The 18,621-nt window shown below is 35.0% G+C and overlaps 1 protein-coding gene across 4 annotated transcripts in view; it reads left to right on the top strand.

Moving 5' to 3' along the window:
- The first annotated feature begins 292 nt into the window (after positions 1 to 292).
- LOC138710502 (allantoicase-like) overlaps positions 293 to 18,621 on the top strand; it is a 65,852-nt gene continuing 47,523 nt past the window's right edge. For 2 of the 4 annotated variants that reach the window (XM_069841444.1, XM_069841443.1), the window contains exon 1: positions 294 to 509. In XM_069841444.1, coding sequence (XP_069697545.1) covers positions 435 to 509 — 75 coding nt within the window. In that variant the 5' untranslated portion in view covers positions 294 to 434. Of the gene's footprint in view, positions 510 to 18,621 lie in introns of all 4 variants that reach the window. The other 2 variants (XM_069841445.1, XM_069841442.1) reach the window with 2 other exon arrangements.

The raw sequence follows: 18,621 nt of genomic DNA, 5'->3' as shown, positions 1-18,621 counted from the left end.
TTTAAAGCTGTGCTCAACATACAAAGCAATTGTTTTGATGCGTTTGTATTATCTCAACCCTAAAAGTAATTCATTTTCATAGGTATACGAATATTTTTTGCATTATTTATATCTTAAAAATGTATACTATTTATAGCAAACAGAGAAGCGATATAATTATGCATGATTACATTACTACTAAAAGTGGGAAGCTAACAGCTGATATCGAAAGCGTTGAGAAACAGGTCAAACTACTTGGCACTGAGTCAAGAAAGTGCTGCCAGATAAACGGCATATCGCTATATAAACAGTGCTTCATACCGTGTGCGAAGCTTAGTTCGTGTTAAACTTCACTTTTAAAGCTACTACAAGTGATCATATTTAGTTGATAAACTCGATATGCAGGAGTAAGTGTCTTTCAGTCTGAACATATTGTTTTATTTCCACCTTCGAGAATGGCTGAGAGGAAGCCGACATTTGTCAAACAACAGCCCAAATTTACAGAATTGAACGATCTAGTTTCAGAAAGGGTAAGTACTAATATATCAGGTCACTAGCGGTACTATTTAAAAACTCTGAATAGTAAGCTGTGTTAAGAATTCAGTCTTTCGTGCTTTGCATACACGCTATTACAATACTGCAACATTAATACAATGTCTCAATTCATATCTTTTTTCCCCAAAAGCTGTCGTCTTCGGCGTCTTGGGCTTACCATTACTGTTCTCCAACCAGATCAACCATGAAAGGAATGTGCTTACTATTGCGTCATCTATTGGAACGAAGTAGATAGATAATATTATCGTTATAACGTCAGTTTAAAAACTATGCGCTCTCCTGCATATGTTATTTCCTATATGGAGGGATTAAAAGACCAGGAGATTAACAGTGATCTAATTTTGTAACTAGGGTAGTATAAATATGTGTGTAACAATGTTATTGTTTATGCTGTGAGAGCGAGCCAATTGAGATACGAGTACCCCCGTGTGTGACCTTATGACATCTTATGACATCAACATTCATTCACAGCATTACCCCGTTCCGTTTCATTCCGCAAAGACTTTCTCGTGGCTGGAGCACAGTAGAAGCGTTGGGTCCTAATTTCGAAGGTTGAAAATGACCGAGGGCGATGAATTTTAAATCATTAACACGGATTCCTCCGAGAGAGAAGTAAAGCTGTGGTTTCCGTGCTACGCAAAAGAACTCTATCGCTAATACAGGGCTTACTTAGGTTACTTACAAATGGCCCGTCATCAGTCCCTATCCTGGGCAAGATTAATCCAGTCTCTACCATCATATCCCATCTCCCTCTAAACCATTTTAATATTATCCTCCCATCGACGTCTCGGTTTCCCTAAAAGTCTTTTTCCCTCAGGTCTCCCAACTAACACTCTATATTATGCATTTCTGGATTCGCTTATACGTGCTAGATGCCCTGCACATCTCAAACGTCTGGATTTAATGTTAGGTGAAGAATACAATGCGTGCAGTTCTGCGTTGTGTAACATTTTCCATTCTCCGGTAACTTCATCCCTCTTAGTCCCAAATATTTTCCTAAGCATCTTGTTCTCGAACACCCTGGGCTCTAGGCAAAATTCATCGGATATTTTTGCCAACGTACAATTTCCAGCCTGAAGAACCTCAACAGTTGAAGGTTTCCTTAAATACAAGGCTACCACTACCACTACCACGACCACTACCACTACCACTACTACTACCAGCACCACTACTACTACTACTACTACTACTACTACCACCACTACTACTACTACTACCACCACTACTACTACTACCACCACTACTGCTACTAAGTTACTATAAAATATAATATTATAAGTAAAAATTATAAATTAATTATTATAGCATCTTATTTCTCCATTTTGCACTACGTGAAACTTGTTCATAATATATAAACACACAAAACTTAATCTTGTGCACAGAAGAGTAATTTCTATTTTTGGAAACGACTGTAGTTTCAAATACTGTTATTGGTGCAATTTAAACTTTTCTTTTGGAACTGCAATTTCTTTACTTCTTGTGCTATAGATGTGTATTACTCGTAAGATAATTCAAAAGTCATTTGAAATAAACTTACAGCTTTTTAGCGTTTGATGTCTTGAAGTTACCTTGAATTTTATATTGGTATATATTATTTCAGGACCGACCGCCTTTCACTTTCATTCGGGAGGTTCCGGGTTCAAACTGCATGACCGTCCAATTTGACTGGGGTTTTTCATTATTTCCCTCGATCACAAAGGCAAATGTCGGATTGGAAATTTACATCACCGGCTCAGTCACCAATACCATAAACATTAATCAAAATCTAAGATCAGTTACATGAACACAGCCATCTATAACACACGACAATAGAAACAGGAACTCAACAGTAGTAACATTAAAAAATTAAATGTTTTAAATTATGGTTTATTTAACGACGCTCGGAACTGCAGAGGTTATATCAGAATCACCGGTGTGCGGGAATTTTGACCCGCAGGAGTTCTTTTACATACCAGTAAATCTACTGACATGAGTCTGTTGCATTCAAACACACTTAAATTTCATCGATCTGGGCCGGGATCGAGCCCGTAACCTCGAGTACAGAAGAAGGCCAGTCCTATACCGACTACGCTACTCAGGAAGACAACAGTAGTAAAAAGCAAAGCCTACTGATTTACCCAAAGATCCTACACATGCGATATGACCACAGATGTTAAAGCGTGTTTAAATAAACTTAACAAAAATAAATAAATAAATAAATAAATAAATAAATAAATAAATAAATAAATAAATAAATAAATAAATAAATAAATAAATAAATAAATAAATAAATAAATAATTTTTATTTGAATGTGTTTTTGTATTGTCATAATAATAAGTATTTATTTTGCCACAACAATATATCGTTTAACATTAAGTCGAGAATGTGCAGCGTAGTAATTTTGTCACTGTTGAAAAAAAGACTAACTGTATAAATTAAATTTGTATAATTTAAGGTTAGGGAGTGGTGTGTAGAAGTATTGTGTCGATTTTGTTCAGACTTTTAAATTAAGATAACACCAGCTTGACAAACAAATCTCGGTAATTCATTTTGCTAGAAACTCACTGGACTTTTGAATAAAAAATGATGATTTTTTTTTATAGTTTCACTTGCTAAATTCAGTTAAAACTGCAAGTGAAACTATTTTCCAGTGTTATTTGCTTCAATCGTTCCTGATTTTTGATGGAATATGCATTCGTTCTGTGGTGGAACAGCATTATCGTAATGTTAACTGGTCACCCTGACCCATCGTCTTTTGGTTTAGTTGCCTCGTGAGTGATGCCTTACTGGTGTCACTTGTGAGGTTGAAACCTGTCTTCGGATAGTTCAGTAAACAAACAACAATGTTGTCTACATTACTTGGTCATTGTTTTGAAACATTCAAAAGCTCTTAATCCAAACGACCAATCCTTTCTATATTGTATAACATGAATCTCATAGAAATACAAAATGATTGCTAGTGAAGCAGTGAATATGATAAAAAAATTCAATCAATTTCAAAAGTTCTTTGAAGATTTTATCGTAATGTTTACAGGATAGATAAGCTTTGGTTGCAATCTATATAATTATCTGGTCTCCTAGAGAGAGATAAGATGGAAAGTACACATTAAATGGAAGTAGGAAAAGATTGACTCATAAATGTATGGCTTATGGGGTTAGGTACAGCTTACAGAAGTAAAATTTTGGAAATATTCAACATTTTTTCCTCCATTACTTTATCTTGTGCAGTAATGAAAATTAGTACGTGTAAAACACTATCTTTCTGTTATATGAAAAAAATATTTTCACGATTTAAAAAAATTATATATATATATATTTTTTTTTTCAAAATTAAAAGTGGTGGCAGTTCACTGCGCAGTGATGAAGCGATTCCCTCGCAACTCAAAAACTATCCAATATTCTCTGATGAAAATTTTTGTGTACATTTTTTGCATGACATATCTGTAATATGACGAGAAATCACTTCTCTACATTTAATAGATTGTCTGATAAAAAAATAAATTCATTTTAAAAATGGTCAAATATCAGTATTTTCTTCTAACACGAAGTAAAAAAAAATATTATTTATTATGGAATGTAGTTAAAAGAGCATAATATTGTAAACATGAGTTTTAGCAATAAATAAAAGAGAGAGAACATGAAAAAGTTAACAAGTTTATGAGTTACGAGGGAAACGCTTCATCACTGACTGCACAGTGAACTGCCACATTTTGAGTTTAAAAAAAATATATATAAACTTAGATAATTTTTTTTAATCACGAAAATATTTTTCTCATATAGCAGAAGGACAGTGTTTTATACATACTAATTTTCATTATTATACATGATACAGTAATGGAGGAAAAAACATGTTGAATGTTTCCAAAATTTTACTGCTGTAAGCTGTACCTAACCCCTTAAGAAACTGTTTATCTCAGCAAATATTTTCATATTGTATGTCTTCTCTGCACACATGGACTAAGGAAGAGTCCACTTATCCTGAAATGCTTCTAAGCGACGTGACAGGAAGCTTTGCTTCACACTGCACCAACCACTGTATTAATATGAACACCAATAAAAAAAATATATAATGAAATAAACCACTATGGCATACGATATCTACAGAGATGATCTCAGCAATACTCTCACACCTCAAAGAAACGTAATTTAAAAACTGCTATTATCCATAAGAGGGCAGTTCTTTGTGAAATGAGAGATTATGTTGACCATAGTGCAGTTCGTATGTATCACTGTTTCCTTATTACGCCTACAAATTCTTAGTGGCTACAGTGAAACCTCTCATTTACGGACATCGAAGGGACGTCACAATCTGTCCGCATCTGGGAGGTGTCCTTTATTGGGAGGGAGGCTCCGCAATCTAACAGTAAATTTATAATATGCATTATTTCATCCCTTCACGCTTTAAATGATATGTATTACTATAGTTTAATTCTAAATCCAGTATACTACAGTAAATTCTTTGTAACTTTTAACTACAGTAGATAAGACCGAAAAATGAAAATACAGTAGTGCCATGCAGTTTTATTCTAGGTCTACGCTTATGCAGTACCGTAATCTACAGTTATCAACTTAACCTTTACGTTCAGGTGCCATGTCTCTCGAAACAGAACAACTGATTGAAGTGAAGGGAATAATCCTACTAAACCTATCATGTGTCGAATACAATTCACGATCGCGGAAACCTTGGACCCATCAGACAGGTTAAATTCTATGATTTTGTTTATCCACCGCTTCCAGCTAAGAAGGAGTAGCCGGCTGGGCTAGTGGTAGCTTACGAGACCCTTATTGTCTTCTTTCATGTTAAGGAATTTTTGTATAGTACTCAAAGCTAAATTTTCCATTTTTGTAACATATTAGGTCTTGAAATCCAAGTTCTGTCCGCAGTCAGGAGGTAAAGCAAGCTTTAGGACTGTGAAACAGCTGTCCATGTCCGTGTCTGAGAGTGTCCATAAACGAGAGTTAAATTTATCAGTATTTCTATATTATTTCATTTGGGACATAAAAATCTGTCCGTATATGAGGAGTGTCCGTATCTTGGGGGTGCCCGTAAGGAGAGGTTTCACTGTATTTTGCTGTCTGTAGGCTAATTGTCTTCAGTCTATAAAACGTGTTGTCGTCATCAGTGGAGACCTGATCTATTGCCACAGTGGCCAAGCTCTTAAAGAGGCTTTTGAGGCATAGTCTACCCAAAAATTTTGAGTTATCATACCTAGTAACATTAAGGCTATAAGTTCGTAATAACGATGTACGTATCGCAACACTTTAACTCCGTGGCCAGAAGCCTCTAAAGCAGGAATCGGCAAAAATGACCATCATTGAACTCCTCTTGTCTCATATTAAGAGTAACGCCTGTCCAGTATTTGTCCACCTAACCCAGAGTACGCTCGATTCCTGCTCTCCTGAATGTTAGAGATCGGCAAAAATGTCATCGTGATCACTAACAACAGTGACGTCGCAGAGGCAGCGCAGTACACTGTCTTTGCTTCACCCCCTCCCTTCCGTCCAACACCCCTACAACTCCAGTACACAGGTATCTATCAGTGGCGGGTTGCCTGCTTAGATTGAGGTTGCTTCTTTCTCAAAACCTTGAACATCTGTTCGGAATCGTGCGTTTAAGGAAGAATATGAGGAACAGTATTAGTTGTGCACGTGGTAACAATGTAGACGCCTCTTGTATTCTAAAATTCTAATAGGCACTTATAAATCAAACATCAATCAACATTATGACACGTCATAAGATTATCAAGAAATCATAGATAAGCATGAACATATCCACTGTAATTGCATACGGAAATGTAAACAGTAGAAAATAAGGATAAAAATAATTGTATTTTCATAGGGCTGGACGGGGCGAAGCAATTAGAACAAAACAAACAAAAAATAACTAAAGTCAAGTAATAGTTCCGGTACTAAAATATAACGAAACAAATCAAAGGGAAGTCTATGCAAGTCATGATTTTGCTTTGGAAATCGCAAAATCATTGAAATGCTGTAGTGAAGGACAGTTCATTAAAAATTTCTGAATAAAGTTGCTAACATTATTTGTCTCGAATAATCTGATATTTTTAACAGTATGAATTTATCCACACGGATCTTACAAAGGATAAGGGATATTGAAGCACTAGCTGAACGAGAAATAAATCAAAGATGCATCAAACTGTGGCCTACTCTCTCGTCCAGGGGAAGTTTACGATATTTAGGAATCGGAAGAGAATCACAGAAATAATAGTCCGATACACTGTCCTTCTATTCTCTTCATACCACCGGAACATCAAACGGAATTGGATGAGTAGCACTTAACTAACATCTCAAATATCGGGAACATCTGCTACGACACACACAGGGTGCCAACCTTTTGTTCAGATCACCAACTTTACATCCAAAATATAATTCGTACACTTTTTTAATCAAAGGCGAAAGAGACTTAGGAGTAAATATTCATCGCACACATAATCAGCTGGGAATCAGCTATAGTGGTACCCATACATAAAGGTGGAAATAAATTAGATGTCGGAAACTACAGACCGTTTACCCTTACATCTGTCGTATGTAAAGTGATGGAGCATTTGATATCGGATTATATTCGTCGTGTTCTAAATGCGAAAGACTGGTTTTACAACCGCCAGCATGGTTTTAGGGAAGGCTTCTCATGTGATAGTCAAATTACGTCGCTGGTTCAAGATCTAGCTGAAGAGGTAGATAGATGCGGAAGAATCGATGCAGTTGTGATTGATTTTCCGAAAGCACTTGATTTGGTGCCACATGACATATTAATAGATAAGTTAAGTAGGCTAGGAATAGATAAAAGAGTGGTGCTACGGATCCAAAAATTCTTAAAAGGCAGAACCCAGAGAGTTAGAGTAGGTCATGAAATATCGGAAATTGGAAATGTAAGTTCAGGGGTGACACAGGGCAGCGTTCTGGGGCCATTACTCTTTATAATATACGTAAATGACTTCTGCCAGAAAATTACATCAAATGTGAGGCTATTTGCAGACGACTGCATTATCTATAGAAAGATTAGAAATAATTCAGATGTGGATACTATTCAAACAGACTTGAATAAAATTTATAACTGGGCGTTAATGCATAGGATGAAAATAAATGGTTCTAAAAGTAAATCTATAACATTTTGTAAAACCAGAGAGGAAACTAGTCTTAATTACGAATTCAGTGATGTTGTAATTCCGCAACAACAATGTTGTAAATACCTAGGAGTGTATTTAAACTCCAAACTTTCTTGGGGAGAGCATGTTGATAATGTTATGGGTAAAGCATGGAGGGCACTTCACTTTATTATGAGAATCTTGAGAAAGGCTAGCCCCAAATCGAGGGAAATAGCATATCTAACATTAGTGCGACCGTTAATGGAATACGGAACTACATGTTGGGATCCCTATAGAATATCAGATAAATTCTTTAGAAAGAATCCAGTATAAGCCAGCTGAATTTGTTAAAGGTAAAAGAGGACACGGGAATGATATGAAAAAGAACTTAAATGGGAAACATTGGAAAACAGACGTAGGAAAACTAGAATAACATCATTGTAAAGAGCACATCTAGGTCAGAAAGCATGAGTAGACATAACGGCTCGGTTAGAAAAGCCAACGTACTATGGTAGGAACGATCATGATTTTAAAATCAAATGTAGGAAACAGAAAACGGATGTAGGTAAATTCTCATTTTTAAATAGAACTATAAATGATTGGAATGACCTACCTGCACCGGTCTTTGTTGGCTGTCCTTCCTTAACGAGATTCAAGAATAACTTGAAAAGTTGTGTATAAAGTGTAAATTAAAATGAAGGTGACATTTAACATTTAATTTTTTTAAGGTGACATGTATTTATTTAGCCTGACGAGTTCCCTTGGTTTGAATTGTAAATTATTTAAAAAATAGCGTGTAAGAGGGTCTTAGACTAGAAATATTTAGCTTAAATGTAGTTCTGTTTATAAGTATGCATAAGGGTGTAATTATTTGCCTTATTTGAACTGTTGTATCAGTGAAGCGAGGTGAGTCAGTGAAGTTATGGTTTTACAGTGCAGTGAATAGTTCCGATCAGTGATAATTTCTAGTGTCAATGAAAAGTGTTCTATAGCATCAGTGAAATGTGTTATAGTGTCAGTGAAATGTGTCCTAAAGTGTCAGTGAAATGCGTCATAGTGCCACTACAGTGAGTGAGATGAGAGTAAAGTGAAAGACTATTGAAACTTATGTAGAGCCTATACATATGTAGGTTGTACTGTAAAATTAGGTTACTTTATGTTTTATTATTAATTGTGTATTCTTATTGTATTGTGTATATAATTGTATTGTGTATTGTAATTTTATTGTGTATTGTTTATATTGTGTATACCACTGCCACCGGGTGCTTGCCCACTTGCAGTGTAAATAAATACATACATAACAAATCAAGTTCGGAGAATTTACATACTGACAAGACATTGCTGTTACGAATTGTCGCTAAGTGTGTCGTTATAAATCCTAACCATTACACTTGTATGCATGTCTTTATTTTACACTGCAAGTGGGCATACATCTGGTGGCAGTGGTAACTTAATTAAACACAATAAAAATTAATACATAATACAATTAATACACAATAATTACAATTAATAATAATACAAAAAATAACGTAATTAATAAGTGAATTTTTCATTACAACCTATATATATGTATAGGCCCTATATAAGTTTCACATTAGTACTGATATCCTTTCACTTCACTCACTGCTCTTGCACTTTGAAACATTTCACTGGTACTTTAGAACACATTTCACTGACATTATAGAACACATTTCACTGATACTGTAGAACACATTTCACTGACACTATAGTGCACATTTCACTGGCACTACAGAATACATTTCATGACACTATAGAACACATTTCACTGACATTACAGAGCACATTTCACTGGTACTACAGAACACATTTCATTGACGCTATAAATTATCACTGATCGAAACTATTCACTGCTACTGTGAACCGTAACGTCACTGAATCACCTCGCTTCACTAACCCAAGAGTTCAAATAAGAAAACAATTACACCCTTATTGTTCCGTAGGATCATACTTATAAACAGAACTATATTAAACTAAAAAATTCTAGTCTAAGATTCCTTACAAGCTATTTTAAATAAATTTATAATTCAAACCAAGGGAATAACTCGTCAGGCTAAGTAAATACCTGTTATCTTAAGTAATATAACGTATCTCTTTTCTTTTTTTCTTTTTTTAATGTACACTTTATACACAACTTAAGTTATTTTTTAATCTCTTTAAAGGGAGGACAGCCCTCAAAGACCGCTACAGGTAGGTCATTCCAATCATTTATTATTCGATTTAAAAAAGAGAATTTACCTACATCCGTTTTCTGTTTTCTACATTAGATTTTTTAATCACGAACGTTCCTACCATAGTACGTTGGCTTTTCTAACCGAGCCGTTATGTCTACCCATGCTTTTTGACCTAGATGTGCTCTATACAATGATATTATTCTAGTTTTTCTACGTCTGTTTTCCAATGTTTCCCATTTAAGTTCTTTTTCTTATCATTCCCGTGTCCTCTTTTACCTTTAACAAATTCAGCTGGCCTATACTGGATTCTTTCTAAAGAATTTATCTGATATATTCTATAGGGATCCCAACATGTATTTCCGTATTCCATTAACGATCGCACTAACGTTAGATATGCTATTTCCCTCGATTTGGGGCTAGCCTTTTTCAAGCTTATAATAAAGTGAAGTACCCTCCATGCTTTACCTGTAACATTATGAACCTTCTCTCCCCAAGAAATTTGGAGTTCAAATATATTCCTAGGTATATAGAACATTGTTCTTGCGGAATTACAACACCATTGAATTCCTAGTTTAGTCTAGTTTCCTCTCGGATTTTACAAGATGTTATAGATTTACCTTTAGAACCATTTATCTTCATCCTATGCATTAAGGCCTAGTTATAAATGTTAAGTATTGTTCACTACTAAATGCACTATTTCACTGTTTATAAATATTAAATCACTATTAACCGTAACACTGTTACACTTTTAAACGACAAATAATAATAAGTGCTATCATGAGTCTCACAGCACACCAAAATTTTAGTATTTAGTATTTTAGTACTTATTTATTTAACCTGGCAGAGATAAGGCCGTCAGACCTTCTCTGTCCCGCTACCAGGGGATTACAACTACAATATGAAGAATAAAATTACAATTAATATTAAATTTACAACTACAATTACAATAAAAATCAAAGTACGATAAGATTACATGATTAATGAAATCTAGACAATGTATCATGGAAGTTAAGAACAAAGAATATTATTTTATATTTACTGAATTACAAATTAAACCTAGAAAAAAATTGTAAGTTAATTTAACAGTAAAGTTAAAATTTGAATTTACAAGATATTGCAGCACACTTCGGTTTCGATTTAAAACGGAAATACCGAAGTGCACCAGGTTTTTCACTGCAAACCCAGCATTTTCCAATCTTTCCTATTTTCTGTCTTCCTCTTTGTCTCCGTATATGAGCTACATATCTTAATTTCATCTATCATCTGATATCTTCTTCTGCCCCGAACTTTTCTCCCGTTCACCATTCCTTCCAGTGCATCCTTTAATAGGTAGTTTCTTCTCAGCCAGTGACCCAATCAATTCCATTTCCTCTTCCTGATCACTTTCAGCGTCATTCTTTCTTCACCCACTCTTTACAACACAGCTTCGTTTTTTATTCTGTCTGTCCATTTCACACGTTCCATTCTTCTCCCTATCCACATTTCAAATGCTTCTAGTCGTTTCTCTCCACTTCGCCGTAATGTCCATGTTTCTGCCCCATACAATGCCACACTCACATAAAGCACTTCACTAGTCTCTTTCTTAGTTCTTTTTCCAGAGGTCCGCAGAAGACTCATTTATACGGAATATCATAATCCCTCCCTTTCTGTCCGTTAGTGTGTGATTGTTACAATATATGTACAGATGTATTAATTCTTAAATTTAAGCTCTAAGTTCACATTTCAATTTGACTCATCTATTTACTGTAATCGTTATTATTCTTCTATGTGTGTTATTCTGTGTTTTTGGCAACCCAGAATGCCTGGGCAGACTATTTCTTGGAATAAATTATATATAAAAGCTTCCCTTGCCATTGCTATCCTCCTTTTCACTTCCTGGTAACAGCTCATGTTACTGCTCATAATGCACCTCAGTTTTTGAAGCTGTCCACTTCCTCTACTGCCTCATGCAACCTGATTATATAAACGAAAATGACAGAAATATTCCAGCTTAGTATACATGCCCTCGATGTTGATTTACTTAGACACGTGTTTGTTGCATATTTTTTACGGAATTTTAATTAAAAGTAGAAAGAAATAGAAAATAGAGATCAAGAAGACGAAAATAAGTTTTTAGCTTGAGAAATGTACCAGATTCAAAATGTCAGTCAAAATATGGCATTCATTTTGCTGATCAAAGGAAATAAAATGACAGAATTAATTATTGTAATAGAGATATAATTATTTCTTAAAATTCACAATTATCAGCTCGTAATATGAGGGATTATTAACCCATAATACGCCTTTATCGTACTCATTCATGCAAGTTCAAAGTGGATTCATATTAATGTTCAAAAATGCTATCAATACAGCAGAACTGTTTAGTAGTAGGAGTACGGTTCATTTGATTCGTCCGTAAGAGTGCACCACAGGTCATCCGTGATGATGCAGATGCTACTATACAAAGTCATTCCCATTTCCAGAGGTCGAATGCCTGAAGGGAAGATAAATTAAGTAATGAAGACTATTTCTTGTTAATAAAATAACATATCGTAATCTACATACTAGAAATATTTTAGTGCAGATAGGCTAACAGTTTATTTTAAAGAAATATTGAGTTAAAAAGACTGTTTTCCCTGAGTCCGGATTCCCGGCTTACCCGTCAGAACTTCCACTGGGTTAGTATCTCACGTATATTAACAGTCAATGTGTTATACTGCAAGCAGTTACTAACCAGTTCCTTTAAATTATTTTATAATTTTGTTTATCCGATAGAATCGCTACTGAGTTAGCTTTTTTTGTGTATACGAATAGTCAATGTGATTTTGGCCTGTGTAGGAAGTAATTAATAACCAACTCAGTTTCATTAACTAAAACTCAGCTTATTCGATAAAACCGCCATTGAGTTAGCTTCTTACGTATATAAATAGTCAATGTGATTTATAAAGTAAATAGTTCATAACCACTGATATTTTCGTAGATTCTTTATTAGACTAAATTAAATTAATTACTTATGTTCGAGCATGTACGACTTACACTCATAGGCCCATACCCAGGGAAGTCAAATTCACAATGGAGGAGAGAAAGTGTTTCACTTATTGTTATTAAAATCGAAAGAAAAAAATTTTCCTATACATTTCTAAAGTAATAATATTTTAAAATTAATTTTCATGACGTGCTGAAAATTTCTTTAATTTCTCCTCCTTCGTGAGTGTACGGTTTACGATCACATAGCCGCGTGGCACAGTCGGTTAAGGTGCTTGCCTTCCGGTCTGATTACGCTCGGGCGCGGGTTCTATCCGCGCTTGGGCTGATTGCCAGGGACGACACTTTGTCCCAGAGTGAACGGATTTTAGGTTGGTTGTTGCTTGCCTATTTTGACGTCACGGAGGCCATGGGTTCAAAGGTATTGCAGTGTGACAGGAAAGGGCAACCTGTGTGTGCTGCGCCGGAGAACGAACGTACGTTTGATTTGTTTAGGATTCGAACCTGTAATGCTCTCCGCTGCTACCTGCTTGTTTTGCATTGTAGTGGCTTACCTACAGTTCCTACAGTACTTCGGGTGCTGTTTTCACTTAATGGCAAGATGGTTGTGATGGTATCGGCGAATATTCCAATACACAAGCTCAGAAATCCACATTTTAAACGGTTTATAGAAAAATACACGTCTAGAATACTGCCTAGTATAACATCAATGCGGTACAACTTATTAATTGTCTGCATATACGAAAAAACTCTGAACCCATTCGAACAGCTATAGGTAGTAACAAAGTATTTGTATCTGTAGATGAGACATCGGATGCTGCGGGACGGTAAGTAGCTCACGTTGCTGTAGTAGTGATGTTCTCCAGTGAACCAGGAAATAAAATTTTTTGACATCGGAAATACTAGAAAAATAAACAGTGCAACTATTGTTAATCTTTTTGAGATGCACCTATGTATAACATCGCGCTATATTGAGCGAACTTTCTCGCAGTACAAGCATATTTTTAGTGAAAACAGAAGGAATTTCACTTTTTCACACTTAAAAAAGCACATTGTTATATATTGTAACGGACTACAGTTTGTATCAGTATAATGTACGCAACTCGATTGCAAATACTTGTGTGTAATTCATTGTTTTATATGGTGTTGTAAATATGTGAAAATAATATTGTAAACATGTAACTAATCAAGGCATAGTCTATGCTACCCGCATACATACTATATGACAGTGGTAACCTGTAGAAAAGTTGCATTTTCGTTCCGCCGATCTATACCAGCAAACAGTCGCGTGCTGTCGCTGGACTGCTGCAATCAACTAGTAAACACAGGTACTCTATACACCAGTACCAGTGAACCTCGTGGCGAACTGGGACAAAGTGTCGTCCCTGCTGATTGCCTTTTTTCCGAGGTTTTCCCCAACCGTAGGTGAATGCCAGGTAATCTATGGCGAATCCTCGGCCTCATCTCGCCAAATACCATCTCGCTATCCCCAATCTCATCGACGCTAAATAACCTCGTAGTTGACACAGCGTCGTTAAATAACCAACTTAAAAAAACTATCACATGAGCTTAGCCTAAAACAGTGGTTCCCAAACATTTTGGACTAACAAACCCTGTCACAAAGATCTGAATTGTGCGAACCCCATATTAACATAAATTATATTTAACAACCTTAAATTAACTTAAAATTGCTGTAGGTTAATAGGCTTACCTTAGCATTTCCCTCCAAAAATAACGCAACAATTCTTCAAATATTAAAACTAGTCTACATAAGTTCAAATTAGTACACATTTTATTTTACATTTAAAGCATAAAAATGAAATTAAATACTTAAGTTAATATCAAAGCGTATTTTCCTACCATTAAAGTCAAATTATATTAAATATACACTGAAAATTACTTCATCGATATAATTAAAATGTTTTGTGTAATGACAGAATTTCATATGGGTTTAAGTTGCAGGGTATTTTCAATATTTTAAACTCCTCTCTTAACCTGAGTTTTCATTATAGATTTACTCACCTCCTCATATGAAATCCAATGAGAAGGATGTGGTTGCTTTCGATGGCACAAAGCTATAAACTCAGGAACCAAAGAAGTTAAATGAAGTCTCAGATTACTTTCAGCGCGAAGTCTATTTCTAGATTTATTTTTTTGTTAGGCAGATGAAGAAAATAAGCACAAATATGTGGACGAAGAAGGTAGTACGGCTGTTACAGCTTTATTCGCTGACACTGGGAACTTCATCTTTAAACTTAATAGAAAACTAATTAATGACAAGAATTCGTAACTTTTCTGCAATTATTGAAAATCAGTAGAACTGGTGTTTAAATACGGAAGGTTTCAGATATCCATAAAAAGAAAGAGGAGAGGACTGCAATACTGGAATGAAGAAATAAAACAAATTATAAATTTTAAGAAGCAGGCATATTTAAAGTACCTTCAGACAAATTCTGATGAGGATAAAATAGAATACAAACACAGATTGCTATAGTGAAAAGAGAAACAAGGAAGTTGAAACGTGAAAGCTGGGACAACTATACTGTATAAACACTATCGAGCAAGATTGTCATGGAACGCAAGACGTAGCATATAAAATAATGAAACACTTGAACTCAACAGAAAGAGACACAGCAGAAATAAATAATATTACAGAGGAAAATTGGATTACATTTTATCGCAGCCTAAGGACGAAGGTGGGTGAAGAAGACATTAACACAACATTAACTACTGTACGTTAGCAGAAATTGATCCCATTAAAATGAACGAATGAGATAATGCACTTGAAATAAAAAATCCTCAGGATCAGATGGCATAAACACTGAACTATGAGATTTTTAGAATTAATTAATATCTATTGGAAGACTTGTACAATCCCAGACGAATGGAGAAGAAGAATAGTATGCCCAATCTTTAAAAAAGGTGAGAGAAACGATTGCCAGAACTACAGAGGCATTTGCTTGCTGAACGCAGCATATAAAATATTCGCTAAAATAATAACTCGCCGCCTAAACATAATAAATCAATATGTGCTGACAGAACAACAAAATGGATTTCGAAAAGGTCGTTCATGCTCGGATAACATATTCATATTAAAACAAATTATCCAAAAAAAAGACGAGAATTTAATCTTCCAACGTATATGCTTCTCATCGACTACAAGAAAGCTTTTGATAAAGTGTCACTAAAGAAATTATGGGAAATAATGTATAAAAGAGGATTTCCAGATCACCTAATAAAAGTAATTCAGAGTCCATACTTCGGAACACAGATAAAAATAAAAACAGATTACATCAGTAATAAACAAATAAAAACTAACGAAGGAGTTAAACAAGGGCTATCCACTGTCCCCTGCGCTGTTTAGTATATATATTGACAATGTCATTAGACAATGTCAAGAACAACTCAATACACATTTTAAAATTGATGACGAAGTCTTGAACACTATACTGTTCGCAAAAGATCAAGTAATTTTTAGTAACACTGAGGACGAATTACAAGTTGCTGCTCATAGATTGAATGAACTCGCAAGTGAATATAATATGAGTATTTCTGAGAAGAAAACCAAAGCAATGGCTTTCGAAGGTACAAATCATAAAAGATGTAAAATAATGATTAATAACAAATTAATAGAATAGGTAAATAACTGCAATTATCTAGGATTCAACGTATCTTACTGTCAAAAGAACGATATAAACATAAAATTATAGTACATTATGCAACGAGCCTATAATGGTAGTAATTAAGACGCGAGTATATTTATGAAACGAGCGCAAGCGAATTACATAATTTTCATACGAGCGTCTTAATTACCATTATAGGCAAGTTTCATACGACTTTTTATGCTCGACCATATTTCTAACTTGAAATTAATCATAAGTATTCATGTTATTCTTATCTGACTGGGGAGCGGAACTGACCTTGTGCAATACTCGTAAATTGTGAGATGTGCGCAGACGAGAAAGGATTGATTTTTTCCTAGAAACAAATGTCACTGACCTTGATATATTCTAGAGAGTAAAATAAAGATTAATCTTGATTTAACATTGAAATTGATTTAGACATTGAAAAACGAGATGACAAATTGAATTTATTTGAATATTATTTACAATTAACGCTAATTATTATAGTAACAGAACATAACCTTCTGCGACAGTATTGGATTTCCAGCCTCCGTGACGTTTCGCTAGTTGTCTTTCGATTGCATATCCGAGAATAATCGATACTTGCGCTTTCATATTGCTACAATGGTGTTTTCTGATTGGTGGAACACCTGAACTTTAATGAATAGGTGTACTATAATGAAGTCCATTAAAGGGCTGCTACCAGGTGTATAATTACTACATTTCGGCATGGTCGAGCATAAAATATATTTTATAACATGTGTGGAATAATAAGAAGAACGTTGAAAAATAAAACACTAAAATCCACACAGTTAGCATTTTATAAAACAATGGCAGTACCAATGCTGACATACGCCTGCGAAAATTGGACACTTAACAGATCAAATAAAAGAAGAATAGAGGCAGCTGAAATGAAGTTCTTACGTTCAGTAGCAGGCTGTACATTATTAGACAAGAAATATAATGAAGAGATCAGAACAGAATTAAATATTTTTAACCTGACAGAAAGAATTCAAAGTCTAAGATCTAATTGGCTACAACACATAGAAAGAATGCCACCCTACAGGCTTCCACTGATTTTACTCCACTACCAACCTAAAGGTAGAAGGAATGTTGGGCGTCCGATGACAAGGTGGGGAGACTCGATCTCTTGATGTGGAAACAGGCCTAAGGCCTAATTCCGTGATGTAGAAGAAGAAAAATATAAATCATGGCGCTACATCCCTTTAAGGACCCAGACCGACCAACCTGCTGTTGACCTCATGTCCACATACCGAAGCAGAAGTGGACAATCATCCAACTAGAATGAAGGTATCGATGATCCCCCCAGCCATTTTAGTTGGCTTTCCTAACCAAATTTTGCTACCTAGCGTAGCTCCCCATATGCATTACGATGCTGGGTGAGCACAGGTCCCATACACTTACCGAAAATTTCTTTCCCCTTGAGGACTCGAATCAGAGCTCATTCAGTAACGCTAATTCTAGACATAATGCCTTACACCGCGATACCACGGCGCGGGACAAACAGAACGATAGACTTGTAACTCAGTTTAAAACTTCAAGGACGAAAAGTATTAGGAACCGCTAAAAATTAAGGCAGAAAATGTAAAAAGTTAACTATAGTAAGCCCACAACAAACACTGGTTGTCCCTTCAAATAAAAGTTGATGTCAAGTGAATCTTTATTTGTGTTTTTCCCAGAAAATTGTTTTTTTTTTGTTTTGTTTTTTTTTTTCACCCTGCTCGTTATAAATTGATATAACTCAGAAACTATCAATGACAAAAACTGGTCGTTGTTGGTCTTGGCGCCACTTGTTCTGTTTCCTGTGAGAGTGTGTTCCTGTGGTATAGTGTAGAGTCAAAGACCAACAACGACCAGTTCTGAAGATGACCCATAAACAGGTCGAAACATGTTAACGAGGTACGTTGAAATTTATCACAGGAAAGTCTTACCATACATATTCCGAAGTGATACAGTGTTAAAAGTTGTGTAATCAAGATGTAAAAAAAAAATAAATAAAATAAAAGATGTATAATAACAAAAAGGTCGAATTTTTGTACAGATCTTAAATAGACTATTTCAAAAGATTTGGCTTCACGTGACTGTAGATATTTGAATTAAATATGAAAATAATTACATAATATCTAATATACAAAGTAATTGATTATACATCTTGATTACACAACTTTTAACACTGTATCACTTCGGAATATGTATGATAA

The sequence above is a fragment of the Periplaneta americana genome, chromosome 12, assembly GCF_040183065.1.
Source record: "Periplaneta americana isolate PAMFEO1 chromosome 12, P.americana_PAMFEO1_priV1, whole genome shotgun sequence".
In the NCBI taxonomy this organism is placed as follows: Eukaryota; Metazoa; Arthropoda; class Insecta; order Blattodea; family Blattidae; genus Periplaneta; species Periplaneta americana.
This window is presented reverse-complemented; position numbering and strand designations above follow the sequence as displayed.